At 43.8% G+C, this 22,178-nt stretch overlaps 1 protein-coding gene across 2 annotated transcripts; it reads right to left on the bottom strand.

Annotated features, from left to right (window-relative positions):
- Positions 1-1,080: 1,080 nt before the first annotated feature.
- Positions 1,081-22,065, bottom strand: stxbp6l (syntaxin binding protein 6 (amisyn), like). 2 transcript variants are annotated; one of them, XM_079473990.1, is made up of 8 exons: positions 21,956-22,065; positions 21,533-21,742; positions 21,308-21,438; positions 20,986-21,235; positions 20,795-20,893; positions 3,263-3,417; positions 2,219-2,241; positions 1,085-1,900 (listed from the first exon to the last, which is right to left on the bottom strand). In XM_079473990.1, the coding sequence occupies exons 2-6, from the start codon at positions 21,687-21,689 to the stop codon at positions 3,284-3,286; spliced, it is 771 nt and encodes a 256-aa protein (XP_079330116.1). In that variant the 5' UTR covers positions 21,690-21,742; positions 21,956-22,065; the 3' UTR covers positions 1,085-1,900; positions 2,219-2,241; positions 3,263-3,283. The 2 variants fall into 2 exon arrangements, with proteins under 2 accessions (XP_079330115.1, XP_079330116.1); XM_079473989.1 differs by lacking the exon at positions 2,219-2,241 and having other exon boundaries at positions 1,081-1,900.
- Positions 22,066-22,178: the final 113 nt, after the last annotated feature.

Genomic DNA, 22,178 nt, shown 5'->3' with positions numbered 1-22,178 from the left:
TCATAATATATATATTTCAAAGATCTAGGCTGCACTAGTTAGATCAACCGGAACCAGGAACACTTCCAATAACAACTGATGCATTTGTTGCATCAAAGAGTTATGTTGTTATAATTGCTTCCAATGTTTCCTCATCTGTAAGTCGCTTTGGATAAAAATGCTAAATGCTAAATGTAAATGTAGAACAGTACTCTACTCTCAGCCAGTCTCATTGTTCCAAGGTTACTAGAGCGGGCAGGACGCAGTCCAAGGTTACCAGAGCGAGCAGGATGCAGTCCATGCCCAGACCTGACAAGTGCTGTGATGATAGATCTGGACAAAGGACGTGGCGACTCTACAAAATGATTAATGATAATCTTAAATCTAATAATTTTTTTATTTTGCCTTGTGCAAGCACTGTCGAGCTTGTGCAAAGGCTGCAGCTTTTGCCAGAGCGGAAATGGAATCCCCTGGATAGGCCTGGTTTCCCTCTGAGGTTTTTATTTCTCCTCCAATGGAGTTTTGGGTTCCTCGCCACCGTTTGCATACTGTTTTGCATTGTTTGCCTGGCCGGGGGGGCTGCTAGAATTTAACAGTTTTATTTAATTAACACTGCATATAGGAATTTATAGTCTGTCTGATATTTGACCTGTGTTTTGACTTACATAACCTTATATGTTTTGCTTATAGCCCAGTTTTGCTCAAAAAGCAACGGATGGTGCGATCAGAAACGTTTGTACCTTCAGCTTGGAGTTCAGCTTGTATATGTTTGGCAGTTATCCTTGGTTCTTTTTCTACCATTAGCACTATGTCACTTTTGTTTCTTTAAAAATGTTCTCGGGCAGTGCACAGCGACAGTCCCCTCTTTGTAAGGTAGACATGTATGTGTGTGTGTATGGAGTGAAATGCTTCTCCAGACTAAGTAAGGTAGTAGTAGGAGCATGGAAAAAATAATAGCATTTTCCATGATTTTAAAATAGACATTTTTAACCAAATTCATCTGAAATGTTTTCAGTCGAAACCTTTACAAAGTTCTTTGACACCCAGAATTGCTATTAACCTCAAATTCTGGCAATAAGCATGCAAAAATAGGCAAACATTGTATCCTGATTTATGTATTTATTAAATGTGGGGGTTTCACTAAATCAGTGTCACAAGACAAGTTACATACAAAGAGGTAAATAATTTAATTACATACAAATGTATTAAGAAATATACATGAAAGCAACATAAAGGCAACATGGAAGGAGAACTATGGAAAAAGAAAGTTGCACAGAACATGTAAACACCAAACAGGGTATCCGAATCAAAGCATAAAAAACAACCTCTTGTCTTTTATCTTTAAAAGATTCATGCATCTGCTACAATTACAAACAATGCCTCCTAAAATTGTCACATAATTAGATACAAAGATGCTTTGACAATATTGACAGAACAAGAATTTGATTTACAAAGACATCTAAATACATAAACATTCAAAATGAGCATTTAGTAGTTGTCAGGTCTCCTACAACCTGCTAGATCACCAATTTAAGCAGACTCATGGGTAAAACAGCTAAATATTAAATGGGAGAGGTACAGCTGTTACAGAGTCTGTTTTGTTCATAACTATTTGTGATTAATTATTTCTTAAGCGTAAATTCAGAAGCAACTATTATCTTCCAGACCCAAACCACAAATATGATTTTGCTTCTGTTCCAAAGCAGTTAAACAGTGCTTAGTTTCAATGGAACTGGGAGAAGAGTATAGTATAGTATAGTATAGTATATAGTATATAGTATAGTAATATTATAATACACTTTCCACAAAAACAAACATTAATTGACCTCAGCCTGCAATACAAAAGGAAGTAACAGGTCTCACTGGTACACTTATTTCTCTCTGTTCATTCTGCTGTGCACTTAGATTTAAAGGAGATTACCTGCAAAAGAAGAAAGACCATTGGTCTATTATCAGTACATGAGGATCAGCGACCTGCTTGTTATATAATTTTAACATTTAAGATTAACGTCTGCGTTGTGTAATCTCATAAAATTTTAGGCTAAAAACCGTGAGATCCTTCACAATTGCTTTATTATTGCATCCGGTGGTAAAAAATAATCTATAAAACTACTTTTCATTGAAGGATGGCTTACAAAAAAAAGTGCGGGATGTGAAAAATCTGACATTTTAAAGCCATCTAAAGAAATTCCAGATGATTATAAGCAATTTAAAATGTTTATTGGCAAGCTGTCCACACCTCTGAATCTGCTTCAGAGCCAGCTGGGAGAAAGAAAGACATTTTAAAATGATTATCACACTTTATTGATTTTTTTACTACAACTTGACATGCTTCTCTTCACTATGAATAATTTTTATGAAAATGTTATTCGCAAGAAAAAAACGTTTTTATTTATGACCCAATTGACCTTTCGCATCAGCCGAAGTGCTTCCAGTGCTTTCTGTGAAATAATAATTTCTGGAAAAATGGCGTGTAATAACAACAAGGTCTGTCTTTTAATATGAATTTAAAGTATAAATTCAGAATGTGAAAGTGATTTGGAATTAAATTAACACAATTCGTTTACAAATCGAATGTTTAAAGACCTGGTAAAGGACATTTATCTTTGTCTTCTTACGTTAAATTTACAAACACTGGGTAGGTACTTCCGCATACATTAACACGCAACCTTTCCAATGTGATTTCATTTTTAAGTCGTGGATGCGCATCACAGAGGTAATGCAAAGTATATGATTTCAAATTTTTCTTAGAAAATGACTAATTGTATTGGTAAACAACACACTTATTCATTGGCTGGTGTCATGTAGAACCTTTTGATTTTGAGTTAAAACTGAATATTAGACATTTAACCAACTGATCCCGAAGTATATTATACAGAGAAAAATCCTGGAATGTTTTCCTCATAAACCTTCATTTCTTTGCAACTTAAGAAATTGTTTTTCTTCAATGATGTCCTGGATGACAGGTACATTTTCAGAAAGTTTTAATTTTATTGTGAACCATTCCTTTAGGAGTGGTATCCCACCCCTAGAGCCACCTCTGTTGTCATCCTATTTAACATTACTGTGAAAAAAACGTGGAATTACAGTGTGAAGACAAGCAACAATTGTGAAAGACTTTTTAAAATTGCACAGTGCACTTTTTAGGCAGTTTAACTAATCTGTGTTTGTTTGATTGGACGAAATGTCAATCAAACTCCTGGCGAAGGGTCCGTTGGTCAAACTAAAGAAATAATTATGCCAAACTAGACAAAATAATCATTAGACCCTCTAAAGAGCTAACCTTCTGAGCAGCTTCTCCAAACTATTTGGCCCCATGGAACAGATGGCTGGTCTTATCGTGCTCACTCAGAACCTGACTAGCCCTCCGCATCACATTTCCCATCTTCCGTACGACAGGAGGGGAGGGGCTGCTCGTAGATGGTTTTACATCTTGTGCTGGAGAAAAAAAACAAAACTTGGTTATGAAACCTCCCTCTTACAAGTCAAGTCTACTTCACAATAATTTTGTAAAATGCAACTTGTGTGGACAGTTTTGGAAAAAGAGAACGGGGTGGGTTGGGCAGGCTAAGATAGTGAGCAGGTTGTGGTGAGCAGCTGTGAACTGTCAATAGCCCATAGTGACATTATGCAAGTTTATGTGCTATCATAATATACTTTCTCTAAATCACAGGTTTTATCTGCTGGCAATTATCTCTTGAAATTCTCCAGAAGTCATTTTTTTTTTGCTTATGAGCGTGCATATTATTAGAATATTGGCTGTTTATTAGTACTTACAAAACACATATTCTGCATGACTATATTCTACATCCCTAATACTACCCAATACCTAAACCCAGGGGCATCGCCGGGAATTTTGGGCCTGCACATATATGACAACAACAAAATAAAGTTGACGTGCAAAATGGAATTTCCACATCAGGGTTATTATAGTGCTACAAAACAGATCAAGTGATCACTAAATCATTGGTTTTTCTAGGTTTGGAATATGGTCATAACAAAACTAACAGTACCAGTGACATCAAATTAAAAGGTAAGTTAACATTGTATCTATAGTTCTGTATTATAATCACTTGATTACATACATTAGATATGATAGATTTGTTTGTGTGTGTGTGTGTGTGTGTGTGTGTGTGTGTGCGTGCAAGCTTCTCAAATAAATTAGACTTCATGATGGGAATAAGGTCTGTGTCACCCGGTGACAGGGCCAATAAGGGTTATTTACCACACTCCGGAGGAGCAGACACCAGAAAACACCAAGAGGCGGACAACAAGGATGAGTTTAAAAGGTAAGTTTTTATTAAGCTAAAAAGGGATAAAAAGCAAGGGATGGGGATGCTCGTGGCTGTAGCATGGACGCAATGAAGAAGGGGGGTGCTGGTAGGTACTTTTCCGTCCTTCAGGTAAGTATATTCCTCTCTAGGTGGGCCTGCGGCTGTAGCGTTGATGAAGTGAGGAAGGGGGGGTGCCGGTAGGTACTTTTCCGTTCTTCAGGTAATTATATTCCTCTCTATGTAGGCTCGTGGGACAGACCGGGACCATATGCAATGGGGCTCTGGGCCTCACCGGAACCATGGGGGCCCTCACGTTTCGGGACTTAAACAACACACAGCGGGGGCATCCTTGCACGTGCCTCCCCACCGATTCTTCCATCCCGCTCCAGAAAAAGTGCCGGCGCAGCAGTGATACCGTCCGTTCTTGACCCTGATGTCCTAGCCGATCGTGGAAGGCCTGGAGCAACGGCTGAATTTGGGCTTCAGGCACCACCCCCTGGTATACAATCTCGTGGGTCCTCGAGTCCAAGACAGACCTACAGATCACTCCCTCCCACAACTTTAGTCGCTTCCAGTGTCCCAGAAGCTTCTTCAATCCCACAGGCTGTCCCCGTCGTTCATCCATCCCAGGGAGTTTGTCCCACTCCAGGTAAGTCCGCAGGGTATCCCCCACCCTGCATCCTGTTCCTGCCGCTCTCTCCATCGGTGGGGGTCCCATCCCCAACTTGCCGATACTCCCTCCGATCGTATTCCAGGTACCTCCACTATCCCTACCATCAGCCCTTCCTCCACCCTGCCGGTGGTAATCGTGACAGAACATCAGCATTTGTGTTCACGGCCTGGTCGATACTGCAGCTGATAGTTGAAATTGGAGAGCTGGGCCACCCACCTCTGCTCCACCGCCCCTAGCTTTGTGGTTTGGAGGTGGACCAATGGGCTGTTGTCGGTCACCACCAACACTTCAGCTCCCCACAAGTAGTCCTTAAACTTCTCACACAAAGCCCACTTCAGGGCCAGCAGCTCGATTTTAAAAGAGTTGGCGTCTTTCCGCTCTGCTGGGTGAAGACTCCGACTGGCGTAGGCAATGACACTCTCGGTTCCGTCCTGTCCCTGGGCCAGTATGGCTCCCAGTCCGCTGTTGCTAGCGTCGGTGTAAAGTACAAAGGGTCGGGTGAAATCAGCGTAAGCCAGAATGGGGGCCCACAGCAACTCCTGTTTTAGCCTCTGAAAGGCGGTCTCACACTCTGGGCCCCAAGTAATGTGGGGGAACTCCGGCTTCGTGAAGAACCGGATCCGGCCAGCAGCTGGTTTCATGGGCTTCGCAATTTTTGAAAAGTCTTTTATGAAGCGTCTGTAGTAGCCGACAAATCCCAGGAAAGACTGCACCTGCCTGACAGATTTTGTTGGAACCCAGCCCTGAACTGCGGACACCTTCTCCGGGTCAACAGCCACTCCTGCAGCGCTAACTCGATGCCCCAAGAACTGGACCTCCCTCTTAAGGAACTGGCATTTCCCTGGCTGGAGCTTCAGTCCGTACCGCTCCATAGCCCGGAAGACTTGCTCCAGATTTAACAGGTGAGAGTCAAAGTCGGGGGAATAGACGATCACATCATCTAAGTATACCAGGGTGGAGTCCATCAGCTGTCCCCCCAGACATCGCTGCATCAGCCTCTGGAAGGTCGCAGGGGCGTTGCAGAGTCTGAAGGGCATGCGATCCCACTCAAACAGGCCAAAAGGGGTGGTGAAGGCGGTCTTCTCTCGGTCTTGCTCCTCCACCTGCACCTGCCAGTAGCCACTCGCCAAGTCAAGGGTGGAATACCAGGCGGCATTGGTCAGTCCTGTAAGGGAACCTCGATCCGGGGCAGGGGGAAAGTTCAGTTTGCGATAATCCACGCAAAATCTCCAAGAGCCCGTCTTCTTTCAGACCAGGACAATTGGGGCAGCCCATGGACTGCTGCTCTCCCGAATGACTCCACGTCCCAGCATCCCCTTTAGTAAGGCACGAACCTCAGAGTATAAAGTCGGGGGTACCGGACGGTACCGCTCTCGACTGGGTGGAGCGTCTCCGGTAGGTATAACGTGCTTGACGATGTCGGTGCACCCATAGTCCTCATCGTGGGTAGAGAAGACGTGTTGCCACTTGGCCAACAAGCTCTGAAGTTGGTGGGTTTGTTCTTCTTGTAGGCCCTCCCCCTGCAGGGACTCACTCCGCAAATGTGTCGGCATGCTGTGTGCAGCGGGACCATGAACAGATTCCTCCCCTGCCAGACCGACCTCGACCACCGTTGCGCTCACTTGGCAGAAGCGAACCTCCTGCTCCTCCCTCACCTGATGGGAACTCACTGGCATGATACGGGTCAACCGTTGGTGACGATAAAGTTGGACAGGGTAAGTGTTCGTGTTTCTCACTTTTACTGCAATTCGGCCCCGACGGGCTACTGTTAACCCCTGAGCAACTTCGACGGCCTGACACTCCCAGTGGGGCTCGACAAGGACACACTCCTCAAGACCATAGGCCCGCTCAGGAAGACGGACCCAGACCACAGCCTCGCTCCGGGCAGGAATGGAGACAGCGTATCGACATGCCACTCGGCCAACGTCTTCCTGATCCTGTTGGGAGCTGGCGACCTGTACTCGTCGACAGTCGGTGATGACACGTTCCCACTCTCGCTTCTTGGTTACAGAAGTGGAACGAAGGGGACCCGCCCAAAACAGCTCTTCCCAACAGTCCATGATTACGTTCATCCCCAATAAGGCTCGATGTTCCCCTAGACAGGAGTCCCGCACAATCACCACCCCCTTCTGTGGCATCGTGGTGCCATGGATCTCCAAGACGGTCACCTGGTATCCGATATAGGGGATGTTCAGGCCATTTGCTCCTCGCAGGGTGAGCCAGGGGACTTCAACTTCACGTAAGTGATGGGCATCGAACAGATCTTTGGACAGACTCTGGGCAAACATGGTGACCTGGGATCCTGTGTCTACCAGGCACCGAACAGTAACTCCATTGACTTTAATCTCCACGAGGGGGCAACGTCCACCAGGCCGTCTCGTGGGGCTGAGCTTACAAAGGGGTCCATACGGGGGTTTCCGACCACTTGACCCACAGTGGCCGGTCGTCCTAAAAACCCCCCTGTGAGTTACGTCGGGGGCCGCATTGGCGGCTGTAGTGTCCTGGCTCTCCACAGTTGTTACAGATCGGGCGCCCTTGCCCATCCCACTGGAACCTGGAACTGAATTGTCGGCCGGTACGTCTTCCCGGATCCCTCCCCCGTCAGAATACGACCGGTCTCGGGGCAAAGGCGGGGGCTCTGGGCGTCCACGACGGAACTCTCCCAGAATAGTCTTCGAGAACTCAGCCATTTCTTCTCAAACATCCTTCTTCAACTCTGCACGTAAGGCCTGTTTCCAATCCGTCGGTTCAGGCAGTACTGGGGCACTAGTACCACTTGCAGCCATACGCACCGGCGACTCCACGGTCTGGTTGTGATCCTGTTCCAGGGCTAGGGCCTCTTTACGTAGATCTTCGAAAGTCAGGGCAGCGTCCCGTCGAAGCTGTAATCTCAGACTCTGTCGCACTGGACATTCTCGTAACCCCAACAGGAACTGGTCTCTTAATAACGTCTCTTCATCTCCTAGACCATGGTGCTCCCGACTCTTCAACCTGGAGAACTGTTCTCGTAGTCGCAGAGCGAATGCTCGCAGGGTCTGCCCAGGTCCCTGCTTACAGTTAAAGAATTGAGCCCGCAACACTGCCACGGGAGTGGAATCACCATACTGACTGGATAAGAACTCAAAGATCGCTTGTGTAGTGGCTCGGACGGCATCAGGTGCTGCTCGAACTTCTCTCTTCGCCTCCCCCTCGAGTGAATTCAGCACAAACTGTATCCTCTGGGCTTCTCGGAGCCCTTGCAGTCCGGCCAGGTACTCCACTTGCGCTCTCCAGTCTGTCAAGCTCAACTCTGAGCCGGGCCCACCGTACTTCTGAGCCCACGGGGCTCCCATAAATATAGATGCCATCGGCTGCCGGGCGGCTGGCAAATCATCATCCGCCATCCTGGGTCCTCTGGCCGCTCAACCCCGAGTGGTAACCCTGCCGACTACGCCAAAAGTTATGTCACCCGGTGACAGGGCCAAGGGTTATTTACCACACTCCGGAGGAGCAGACACCAGAAAACACCAAGAGGCGGACAACAAGGATGAGTTTAAAAGGTAAGTTTTTATTAAGCTAAAAAGGGATAAAAAGCAAGGGTGGGGATGCTCATGGCTGAAGCATGGACGCAATGAAGAAGGGGGGGTGCTGGTAGGTACTTTTCCGTCCTTCAGGTAAGTATATTCCTCTCTAGGTGGACCTGTGGCTGTAGCGTTGATGAAGTGAGGAAGGGGGGGTGCCAGTAGGTACTTTTCCGTTCTTCAGGTAAGTATATTCCTCTCTAGGTAGGCTCGTGGGACAGACCGGGACTTCCCTCGTCGTCAGACTTGTGGAATAACTCGTGGGGCAGGCAGCTTCCGGGCTCGGATTCATTGACGTGCTCGCAGAGCCACCATTCAACTCTTTGCAATAGCTCCCTCTTTGCTCCCTGCAAGGGACGAACAATTCAATAGTGAGGCGGACAGTAGTAGGTGAGACAGAAAACGGGGTACTTTACCAGCCTTCGCTCTCGTTCTGGGTGTAATGGAACGGCATCGTCAGAAGAAATGGTTAGGCTGGACTTTCGTTGATGTGGGATACAGTGCTCGTGACTTGTGGCAACAACGGTGCGTTGAGTTTTCCTTCCTCCTCTACATCATGCACACGATCTTTAGGGACCTGGAAACAACTACGGGGACAATTCAATTCGAAAGCATCTTCAAAGTCATGGACCAGTTTCATCCAGCTGAGACTCAGAGAAAACACAGTTGTTTGATCTCACCACACTTGTGCATAAATCACTCTGGTAAATCCTCACACGTGTTGGTTTCACTCTTTCAGACACACTGTCTTTACAGCGATTAATCAACTCGTTTCTCTCCTCTTCATAGGGTGGATGATCCAAAGGATAGTGGTTTCAGAAGATAAACCCGAACTCAATGATCTCCCCAGCTGGTACAGTTACTGTTCCTCACTCGCCACTCACTGCCGCTACTATAATAATACTATAATCCACTCGAGTACTCCTGCAGCGCTTCACAATTGCCCAAACATTCTCTTCCACCTTCCTGCTTACCATGCTTTCAGCCTGTCTCTTTATACTCTCTTTTGTCCGGGCATGTGCTTCAATGAAGCGCTAATCATTGGCTTCAGCTGGCACTCATTATAGTCGGCAGCCAGAATGTGTAAACACAGAGCCGGCCCGGTGTCACACCGGCATTTCTTCCCCCTAGCAACGAGTCGAAATCCCTTTGGTTCCCGGTCTGTTCACCCGGTGACATCTTTATCTATAGATGTCATTTAACTATTAATATATTATTAATACTATTAATAATAACTATTAATATTCTAAATGCATCTAATACAGACAAGAGGTTCTTTTTTATGTCATAATGGTCATTATGTGAGAAAATAATTTGTGTTTCATTTCTGTCATTGATGAATATTCCACTTTCTTTTTTGTTATGGTAAAAAGAGCAAGAGAGACAGAGAACCCCACACAGATTCCCTGGAATGATGTTAAGTCATTAACACAATGTTGCTCACCTTCTTCACTGGGACAGGCAGGGGTGCATGCTGACTCATCTGTTCTTAAGTCTGCTAAAATAGCCATGGACAATTATTTAATATGAATATCTTGCTAAACGTTTCCCTGGCCTGATTAAATGTTGATGAAATGTAGGCTGACACTAGCCTGCAGCTAGCTAGCTTATTTCACTATGGACAACAGGTTAATACCACTCAGGCTGAATGCTACCCACCTTTCTTGGTGAAAAACTGGGTAACAGATTGACACCCTTTCTTTTGTCTTTGCTCTCTCCATTTTATTTCTTTTTCATTTTTGAAAACCAGATTTCTTACTGCGCAACATATTTCGAGAATTGGACCCTAAAATAAAGTGCAACCCCGATTGACACCATAGCAATTTGCATTATAACAATAACAAATGCCATTACAGCCATCCATTTACATTTTCTATGTGTTTGGGCATGGTCCATTAGTTTTTTTACCAACAGGGCAACCAACATAATGTAAATAACATTTTTAGAAAATATATCCCGCTGAAAAAAACAATAGAAACCATTACAAAAGTAATCCCTGCTGATAAAAACAATGGAAACCATTAAATAAGATAAAATGTTTTTAATGGTAGAAATATTGCTTTTAATGGAAATTGTAATGGTTGTTATTGCATGGGATGGATTATATTGTTGGGATGTTAAATGCTTTTGGAACAATGCCCAAAACACTACAAAAACACATTTTCTGATGGTTTTAATGGATAGAGCTAATGGTTCATAATACCATTAGAATTTCTGCAGTGGTTTCTGTTGGGTATCTATCGTTTTTTAAATAATTTATAATAGTTTCCATTACTCTTACAACCCAATAGCCTTTTCCATTAAACAATACAAAATTAATTTTTGTACTGTGGTTTGGGCATTATTCCAGTAGGATTTACCATCCCACTAATAGAATTCATCACATACCAGTAGACACCATTACAGTTTCCTTTAAAACCATATAAAACAATGAAAACCATTACAAGTTCTTTAATGGTTTCTATTGTTTTTTAGCAAGGTTGCTGAAAAAAAGAAAGAAACCATTAAAGAAGTTATAATGGTTTAATGGTTTTTAAGGGATTTTTATTGGTGTAAAAACCATGCGCTCGCGGGGCTGATACCTGCAACATTTTATCTACACGCTTTAGCTGAAGAAGTCGGTAAACACTGCTAACGACGGCAAAAACATGAGACGCCCGGACAGTTACGTTTTCACGCCTGCATGTGTGTTTGTTTGGCACTTGGCGGCTCCGGAACGAATTACCTCCCGGTCCGGATTTTGAGAAAGGCTGCTTTAGACTATTTATCAGAGCAACTGCTTTTTGGTCAGTAGCTGCTGACTTCAAACAGTCATCCACATAGAAGTTTCTTATAACTTTTTTGATCACGTCTGGTCTGTATTGTGTGCTATTGTCCTGTGCACACCTCTGTAGTGCAACAATTACACAACTTGGTGATAACATGGCACCAAAAATGTGCACAGTCATCCTGTGTTCCTCCAGCTCCATAGCAGTGTTTCCTGTTGGCCACCAAAGAAATCTCAGAAGATTTTAATCTTGAACTGGACTTGATGATACTGAGGATACCTGTGTTGGAGAGCGTTTGGTTTGACCTGGGTGTGTGACTTCGCTTCCGGCAGTTTGTTTGTATCACTGCACTTGCACTTGAACTTGAACTTTCACTTTGTTTCAATACTAGTGTATTTTATACGTAGTATATATCGTTATTTATCAATGTCGTTGCTAACTTATCCTGATATCTCAATAACCCTGTCCTGGTTATTTACTTGAATATCTTAAACCACAATTGATAGTGTCGTGGAATTTTCTTATTCCTTAAACTAGGTGAGTCAGCCCAGACAAACGCACAGAGAGGCACGAGGTTCTTTGCAAAGAATTTTATTGACGTTTAATCTGCATCATAAGCAATGAGTATGCTCTCATGGCGCTCTCCTGTTCTGCACCCAGATTATATGTATCTATCCCCTCCCTTTGCCCCCAGCGAGAATCCCGAGGTGGTTTATGACAAGTGATGCCCCTTATCCCAAACAGAACATCTTGGCCTTTGTTCGAGGGCAAAGGCAGAGTGGTATGACGCGTATAAAGAAAAACATGATAAACACTCCAAAAACAAAGATAAACACTTCATGAAGCAAAGATAGAATAACAGGAATGAAAAACCAAGATAAACATGTCATGAAGCAAGGATAGAAAATGTCCATTACATTAGTTAACTCAATGCCGTTAGCATAGCATTAACGAGCTTGCTTGCTTTCTGTATACACTGTTGAATATTATCTTGCCTTCTAGTTGTCTTGTGTGCTAACAGTTTCTCTTTTAAACATATATACTACGATTCATCCAGCAACCTTGTAAAATTGGAATTACTCTTCAAACCTGGTGAGTTATGGCTTCTCCTCTTATTATTTTTCTTGCTCCTCATGTCAAATGTTTACCGAGGGCTTAAATGCGATAAATGCAGAGAAATAGCTATGCTGACAGAGAAGATCACAGAATTAGAGTCTTGCATCCAATCTTTATCGGGGTATAGTACGAGGACCATAGAAAACACTTTGGAAGAGAGCAATGTTAGCGTGCACAGCTCAGTTCCTGTTGAAGATCCCCGCAGCTGGGAAACATTGTGACTATGAGACGGCATAGTCGCAGGTCAAAACATCACTCAACCATTCCAATTATGGTCTCGAACAGGTTTGCCCCACTCAGTGACGCAGAATGATATAGTTTATTACTGGAAGAGTTTTGAGGGCAGAACTGACCTGTTCAAAAGTGATGGTCTCCACCCCTCCTTGGATGGTGCTTTCTCCTGTCTAGAAATATTCCACATTGTCTTAATGCTACAACTTGACTGTGGAGGGGGGCATGGTTAAGCGGAGTCGGCAATGAAAGGATGAGGTAAGCGGTGTGTATGTAGGTCAATTGCACATTGTGAACACCTGTGTCTCGTTTCAGTAATTGGTGGGGAGACTGTTTAAAGCCAGCCGTGCAGACGAGGAGGTTGAGAGAGACCGGCTGGGAAGCCCGATTATAGTGCGGAGCGCTCACAGCACGCCTCCTGCTAAGACGACGTCCCGCAGTGCATCGAGAGACGACAAGTCACTACAAGATTGTTTTGAGTTATTGTTTGCTAAGAGCGCAGTGGCGCCAAACAGGAAATCTATAAATAAAGTTGTGTGGTGCTTCCCAGCCTACACCGACCCTGTCCCCTTTCTTTCCTACAACAACGAACTGTATTACATTGACTCAATGGGGCCAGGTCAGGAAGCAGACAGAATGGCATAACCAACAGTCTGCTTGCCATCTCACGTAGTAAAATACACAAAATGCACAACATGCGATAATCCCTTCTCCCAAACATCATAAAATAGAGACTGTGACTCTAAGTTAAACTAATTAAACAAGAACAAAATACAGATAATCAACTGTTACGACTTGGGTTGCTAAATATTAGATCTCGCTCTAATAAAGCACTTTTTGTTAACGATATGATAACAGATCATAAAATAGACATGCTAATTATATCACTTTAAAAGTAGCTCAATGGTAAGAGCATTGCGTTAAAAACGCAAGGTTGTGGGTTCGATCCCAGGGGATTGCAGATACCTATGTAAAATGTATAGGATAATGCAATATATGTCGCTTTGGATAAAAGCGTCTGCTAAATGTAAATGTAAATGAGTCTGTCCCCCAAGATTATTATTATAAACATGAGCCTCGCCTAAAAGGCAGAGGGTGAGTTGGTGCACTTAACAATAACTCTTTTAGCATTTCCCAGAAGTCTAATCCTCAAAACAATTCTTTTGAAGTCATGGTACTTTATGTATCAACACCTAAAACTAAGGATAAAACATCTTTAAAATGTATTCTGGCTATTATATATAGGCCTCCAGGGCACCACGCAGATTTTATTAAAGAATTTGGTGGCAGAGTTCTTGTTGTTGTTGACTTTAATATCCATGTAGATAACGATACAGATGCTTTAGGAATGACTTTTAAAGACATTCTAAACTCCATGGGCGTTAGCCAACATGTGTCAGGACCCACTCACCTTCGTAATCATACTTTAGATTTAATACTGTGTCATGGCAAATACATTTTGGATCATTATCTGGTATCATGCTTGCTTCACTGGCCTATGCCTTCAAATCAAACTACTTGTTACAAATATGGTAAAACAATAACTTCAACTAACAAATGTGCGTTTCTTGATAACCTATCCCAGGTAGAGCATGCTTTCATGGCACAAGTGCACTTGCGTCCACAGACGTGCCACCTGGAGGCACCGACCGAGGCTCCCTTCCACATCGCTGATGTCGAGGGCTTACACTGCTCCGCCCTTCACGCCATGGCCATCCTGCAGATCTACCAGGCTAAGGTGTTGGAGTGGTTAGATGATGGAAAGCAGGACCCAGTGGTTAGGCAGGGCCTGCGCACCACCACAGACCTTGCTTTGCGGGGCGACCGAAGTTACGGTGCGCGCACTGGGTCCGACGATGTCCATGACTTGTGGTCCAAGAGAAACACCTTTGGTTCAATCCTGCGCAGATGGGAGGAGTCGAGAGAGTCCGCTTTCTTGATGCACCCATCGCACAGCGTGGGCTTCTTGGTGATACCACCGAAGACTTTTGAGTCTTTCGACGAAAAAGCAGAAGGAGGCCATCAGCCTCTCCGCCGCGACCCGGCCCCCACCAAGGTGTCAAGGTCCCAGTCAGCGTCTGTATCCCAGCAGCCACGTACCTCCGCCCCCGGCTCAGGTGCCCCTTCCTCAGGTGGGCTCCCGCGGATGGAGGTCTCAACGGAGGACATCAACTCCTTGCCAGGAAGCAGCTGGCAGGAGCCACCCTGGGAGACCCAAGCGCCAGTCCAGCCACGCGATCACTGTCAAGCCACATTGGACGGTCCTTGCCACGTCCCATATCAAGCCAGGCCCTTCTCAGGCCTGGTGCCCACTTGGTCTCCAGGAGAGCTTCCTTCTCCCTGGATGCCCACAGCATGCAACAGCCTCAATTTGATGTTGTTACATGCCACTCCGCACTCTCCATGCGACGGTACGTTCGGCAGCAAAGACTTAAGGCAGGTAAGTCAGCAGACCCGCTCGCCCCCCCAGGGCCCTGACTCTGGTGGGACAGCCGTGCTGCCGCCGCAGAACCTCCTCCCACAGGGGCAATGAAGTAGTTCCCCGCTAGTTTATCTGATCCGTCTCGGCCACGCGATCCAGTTTGCTAGGCACTCACCCAAGTCTCGGGACATTCTCTAACCTCAGCAGAGGCAAGATGGTTCCCATGCTATCGGATCGATATATTGGATTCCGGGGATCATGGATCAGTTTGCATTCAAATACTTAAAGAGGTCATGTTGCCTAATGCCGAAGAGGAAATGCCCTTGAAATGGGTGTTTCAACAAGATAATGACCCCAACACACAAGTAAGCGAGCAGCATCTTGGTTCCAGACCAACAAGATTAAAGTTATGAAGTGGCCAGCAGAACCCCCAGACCTTAATCCAATAGAAAACTTGTGGGGTGACATTAAAAATTCTGTGTGACTGATTCCAACCAAGAAATGCAGAGGAATTATGGTCTGTAGTGCAGTAGTCCTGGGCTGGAATATCTCTTCACAGGTGCCAGAAGTTGGTTAACTCCATGCAACACAGATGTGAAGCAGTTCTCAGAAACCGTGGCAATACAACTAAATATTAGTTCAGTGATTCACAAGAACGCTAAATCTTCAAGCATTCAGGTAGACCAAGATGGTGGCGCGTGAACATCGCGAGGCTCAGCGTCTCTCCAGTTTTAGCATTTATATAGTGTATTTCTTGCTCATCTCGGGTCTCTTCGTCCAGAACAGTTGTGCATTTACATCGTACACCCGGCAGGAGCTTTTGGATATCTGTTTACGCATGTCCGGAAGTTGCATCAGCAACATTCAACTCGTCCCTGATATCGTCAGAACAAATGAAGCAACGCACCCTACACGGCCGGGCGAAAGTGCTCGTCGGTGGCGTCGAGATCGTAAACAAAGGCTGGGGAAGCGCGGAGGTCTAGGAGCTAGGTTAAAGAAAAACTTTGGATCATGTCCGAATGATCCAAAACTTTGGATCATGTCCAAAGTTTGGACATGTCTACACAAACATGGCTGAAGCTTACGCCGCGACCCCCCTCCCCCACCTGGGTCAATCTGATCACCTTTCTTTGTTCCTCACCCCAAGTACATTAATCTCATTAATCGTGTGAAGCCATCAGTGAAGACCATCAAGGTGTGGCTTGCGGGGGCAGACTTTTCACTCCAGGAAAGGTTTCTACACACAGACTGGAGTATGTTTGCTTCTCAGGCCACCAGTGGCTCTCACACGGACATCGACAGTTACACCTCCTCTGTATTGGACTACATAAATTCCACCATTGATAGTGTCACAACACAGAAGCAGATCACCACGTACCCTAATCAGAAGCCATGGATGAACAAGGAAGTGCGCCTCCTGTTGAAAGCACGCAACACTGCCTTCCGATCGGATGATGCACAGGCCTATAGTACTTCTAGGGCAAATCTGAAGAGGGGCATCAAAAAGGCCAAGCACCGCTACAAGCTGAAGCTAGAGGAGCATTTTTCTAATTCTGACCCTCGACGCATGTGGCAGGGCATGGCCAAGACGGCATCCCTGGTCGTGTACTCAAGGCATGTGCGGAGCAGCTCGCTGGGGTCTTCACGGACATCTCCAACCTGTCCCTCGCCCAAGCAGTGGTTCCAGCATGTCTTAAATCCACCTCCATTGTGCCCATCCCAAAACATTCGAACCCGACATGCCTTAACAACTACCGCCCTGTAGCACTCACACCCATTGTTATGAAGTGCTTTGAGCGGCTGGTCCTGGCACACCTAAAGGTCTCCCTACCACCCACACTGGACCCATACCAATTTGCCTATCGCAACAATAGGAGCACGGATGATGCAGTGTCCATGGCGCTGCACTCTATGCTCACACATCTGGACAATAAGGACACTTACGCACGCATGTTGTTTGTAGACTTCAGCTCTGCTTTCAATACCGTCATCCCTTCCAAGCTAATCGTCAAACTTGGAAACATAGGCATGAACAACTCTACTTGCAGTTGGATTTTGGACTTCCTGACGAACAGGCCTCAGCTTGTTAGGTTAGGCCACATCTGCTCCACCACCACCACCCTCAACACTGGTGTACCACAGGGCTGCGTACTGAGCCCCTTTCTCTACTCCCTTTTCACACTCGACTGCAGGCCTCTGAACGGATCTAACTCCTTCATCAAGTTTGCAGACGATACAACGGTGATTGGTCTCATCAGCAACAACGATGAGACTGCATACAGGGAGGAGGTCCGGCACCTGGCCACATGGTGCTCAGACAACAACCTGCTCCTTAACACCTCCAAGACCAAGGAGATCATCGTGGACTTCAGGAAGGCGAAAGGAGGCACACACGACCCCATCCACATTAATGGGATGGCTGTTGAACGTGTTTCCAGTTTTAAATATTTCGGAGGACCTGTCCTGGACCACCAACACCTCATGCCTGGTCAAGAAGGCTCACCAGCGTCTCTTCTTTCTGAGGACACTGAAGAAGAACCAACTGTCTTCAACTATCCTGGTGAACTTATATCGCTGCACGATAGAGAGCATCCTGACCAACTGTGTCACAGTCTGGTACGGGATCTGTTCTGTTGCTGAGCGCAAGGCACTGCAGCGGGTGGTGAAAACAGACCAGTGCATCACATGGACTACACTTTCTCCCATTGAGGACATCCAGAAGAAACGCTGTCTGCATCGAGCTCGCAGCATTCTCAAGGACTCCTCTCACTCCGCTCATAGACTGTTTACTCTCCTGCCTTCCGGTAGGCGCTTCCGGTGCCTCCGGACAAGAACCAGCAGACTAAGAAACTGCTTTTTTATTCATTATTGAACTCTGCCCCCCACTGATTCCACTACCTCTCTTACCTTGAACTCCAAGCTGCTATAACATTGTTTACATTGCACTACAGGGCTGCATGCTGTACACACCAGTACTTCATGTTATCTGCTCTACTGGACTGTTTACACACGCACAGCATCATTTGCACTCTATACTGCTCAATTGTACATCTGAAATATGCTCATTTGCACTAATGGACCACTTTCATAACTGCACTAACTTATCTACTGAACTGTAACTCTATTAACTGCATATACTCATCTATTGCACTGTAACCTCAATAACTGCATTAACTCATCTTCTGGACTGCAACCTATTATTAACTCTTATACTGCACCAAAACTTTAATAACCGCATTAACTCATCCACTGCACTGTTACTTCAACAACTGCATTAACTCACCTTTTGCATTGCAACTTTAACAGCTAATGTCAATAATCTATGCACACTTAAATCACTTGCACTATTGTTTAGTCTAAATTATTATCTGCTCATATCCACCTGTACATTATTGTTCATAGTGTTAATGTTCATAGTATATAGTCATCTGTATATATTGTTCATAGTACATACCTACTGTAATATTTTCATAGAACATACCTACTGTAAAATATTTTCATAACTGTATAATATTTTATCAATATTGTATTCTGTATTTATTCTAACTGTATATCCTGCACTTGCTAATTGCACTTCTGGTTAGACCGAAACTACATTTCGTTACACTGTACTTGTATATGTGTAATGACAATAAAGTTGAATCTAATCAAAATTTTTCATCTTATACAGTAAATATTTGACTTTGCAGAGACAAATGCAGATACTGCTATTTTTTAGAACAGCTTAACATTCCATTTTCATTACTTTCTGTAGACTAATAACAAATTTGATACTTCTTTGTTCATGTTTTGATTTTGAATAGAATGTGCAGTGTTCCCGATGGATTTGTGTATTAAAATAAAAGTTATTATAAGGATTTTGAGCTTTACTCGCCTTTTCAAAACAGACTGCTATCCTTTTGAACACAACTGTATATGTTATACATAAATATTAAATATACTATTTGCGTTTACAATACAACTCTTTGTAAGTTGCTTTGGATAAAAGCGCCTGCTTAATGACTAAATGTATAATGTACAATAAAATGGACACACATAAATGTGACAATTAAGCATTGAGTACAATTTGAAGATGTGATGACGTGAAGCTGGGGATTTATACATGTGTCAAGTTTAGTCGATAAAACCCTTCCGGAAAGGATACACCTGTGTATCTTCGCTCATAACTTCTCAGGAAGCCTCCTCAATCCTCATTCCCTCACAGTCACAGAATGGGGGACAGAGGAGCGAGGAAACAAAAAAAGTATATTAAGAAGCACCCATAGCAAGGACAATAATTTCTTACGGCAACACCTTTTGTGTGGCATACACCATAACGTCATTTCGACGTCATTGCACACATGCAGAACTTCCGGTCCAGGTGCTTCAAATAATAATAATACAGGAATTGACAATAACGAGTGCCCCATGACCAGCGTGAATGATGCTCAGGAGAGTTGACACATCCAATCAGGCAGGTAATATATTCTCCTGAATGAGTAACTTTTGTAAATGTAATAACGGTTGATTTACATTAAATTGATACAGATGTCGCATTTTTTTAATTTTTTTAATTACCTTAAAACGTATAACTTTTTTTGTGGTAGGTATTTTTGCATAGCTCCCCCTCTACATAGGTTTCTCCTTTTGTATACCCTTGACACATAAGAGATCAAAGCACTGAATGATGCACTGCCAGGGTATCCTGGCATCGCTCCCATTTATTACACAACAATGATACACAGCTGAATCTGTGCTCCTCTCCTGCCCCATCACGTTCCCCCCTCAACGCCTGTCTTTGTGTACCAGTGCATATCTTCATCAGAACAAAGTGGCCTCTGAACTCTCTTTGCAATAGAACCATTCTCTACCACTGCCGCGAGACTACAAAACAACCACCCGCCGACAGGACCAACAAAGCGCCCTCCTAACACGTCTTTCCTGTGAGTGATCTGACAAACATAAAAGGATAGAAAGGAATGAAACTACATAACACTGTCAAATGCAATGCTCTAGAGCACTGTGTAACAACTGATATATATGAATACACATATATTCTTTCATTCTTTAACCCTCTAGGAAATTTTGCCAGAAGAAAAAACTGCTTCAGAAGCAATTACTATTTAACTCTACTAAAATGTCGTAAAAAATATAATCAACATAACATTTAGAACTAAATTTAAAGCGGAGGTAACATGCTTATGTTATTTCAGGTATTAAGACTTCTCTACACTGTTAAACAACTTGAACAAGTTGAATGTATAACGAAGTATTTCTCTGCTCAAATCACTCCGCCAGGGTTCGTACAGGTGTCACAAATGGACTCCCGTTTCCAAACAAGGGTTCTCAGTCCCTCATTGGACAATTCTCCCAGAAAAAGAATGCCCACGCATCATCCAGCGAGCCACAAAGCACACCCACGCGTCATGCTCACTGCATTTCAGTGATGAATGTTATATAAACAGTGGATATAATGCTGGATTTGGAGATTTAAAAAAATCAATAATCTGTTTTAAACTGATAGATGGCGTGGTCCTGGCGTAAAAAGATGCCGGACATGATGTGTTAGTCAAACTAAGTCATATGTCGGTGTTTCCTTGGTAATCTGTGTGTATGTGTACATGAAGGTATAATGCAATGATTAATTTGTGTTCATGCTGTAGTTCCAAAACCAGTTTTAAATACGTTTTATGTACACTTTATTGACATTTTAAAGGCATATGTTTTTTGAAATGCAAAAAACAATAAATTTAGACATCACTATAACATTTGCATAATAAAATCCGTCTTACCTTCATCCCTAAAGTTGCCTTTGTTTGAAACTATACTGTTCTTCATTCTGTTCAAAAATATCATGCAGCGATAGATGACCATATTAACAGAGCAAGCATCTACAGCAAAACGGAAGGCAAAGGAATTGTTTTGTTAAGAGTTCTTCTCAGCCACTTGAGATAAATATATGTGCTTGCTGAGCCTATCTTACCTTCCATTAACTTTGGCTGACAGTTAACAAATTCTGTTCGTTGTGTTTCACCGTGGCTCTTCTTGGTCTCTGGAGCCCCAGGTATCTTCCGGTCTCCCGGGGAAGCTGTGTTCTTTTGGCCAGGGTTTACCTCCCAGTAGTTTTTACAAGCATGGTACAAAACTTGCACAAACATGCACTTCTCTGCAGCTGAGCTGGCTTCCCACTGATCAGTAGTGCGATCAAGCACAAGGTCGAACTCAGGAGAGTCCTAAATATTATTCAGAGTAGTTAATTTTTTTTAAAACATTCTTAATGTAAAAGGAAAATTAATGATGGTCACCTCATTTGGATTAACGCCATTGACCTGACGAAGCTGCCTCACAGACCATTGAGATCTTTTGAAAAACTCTCTTGAGCCTCGATACCTTTTAACTTTAGTGATAAGGACTTCAGCAGGTTTGCGGTTATTAACTTAAAAGAAGTTAAAACATAAATCAACGTTGCAAAAACCTCAGATTCCTCCGCTGGAAATCCACTGTTTCATTTTCATAGAAAGATACATTACCTGATAAGCAGAGGAAAGTTAGATAGTCCTTCTTGCGACCAGCCTTTAGGAAAGAAAGTCCCTTTCTCCTTATTCTTCTTCTTACCTCAATGGCTACCAGTAACTTTTCATCACATGGGATAAATATCTCACGACTGATGGCTGACTGAATGTTCATCTTCAATGTGTCTTGGAAAGTGTTTCCACAAATTATGTACAATAACTGTGCCGCTGCAATTCGAGGCAATAAACAATTTAATATCCAAGAGCACTTATTTAGTGTCCATACTATACTGCTCATATAAATTAAGTTTTCAGTTTTATTCTTAATTTATTATAGTAAAAAAGTAAGATTTTTCAAAAGTTGGAACATGAAAATTGGAGATTTTACAAATAACATAAATCTACTAAAACATAAATCAATAAACACATACTGTACTTTACCTCTCTCCTACCCCAAAGATCAGTGAAAAGTTTTTGTAGCCTAGTTTTTAGCAGCTCTGTCAAGCCATCTTTCTCTCTCATTCGAGACTGACTGTAGATCGATTGTGTGTGGCACTGGACGAGACAAACAGGCTGTGTAACATCATAGGGAGCTGCCTACCTAGACATCACTGTGAGCATGGGCGAGAGTCATCTTAGCACTAATTAACAGTTTTGCACATAG

The sequence above is a fragment of the Barbatula barbatula genome, assembly GCF_947034865.1.
Source record: "Barbatula barbatula genome assembly, chromosome: 15".
NCBI lineage: Eukaryota > Metazoa > Chordata > Actinopteri > Cypriniformes > Nemacheilidae > Barbatula > Barbatula barbatula.
The sequence above is the reverse complement of the archived record's forward strand: the minus strand, read 5'-3'. Positions and strand labels throughout refer to the sequence as shown.

Bases quoted from the DNA above. Each gene is read 5' to 3' on its own strand.
- stxbp6l (XM_079473989.1), bottom strand. From the start codon at position 21,689: ATGAACATTCAGTCAGCCATCAGTCGTGAGATATTTATCCCATGTGAT. The intron at 21,236-21,307 runs GTGACCATCATT...AATAATATTTAG, and splicing joins ATGGCGTTAATCCAAATGAG to GACTCTCCTGAGTTCGACCT. The intron at 3,418-20,794 runs GTAAGACGGATT...TTTTTTCTCCAG, and splicing joins AGGCAACTTTAGGGATGAAG to CACAAGATGTAAAACCATCT.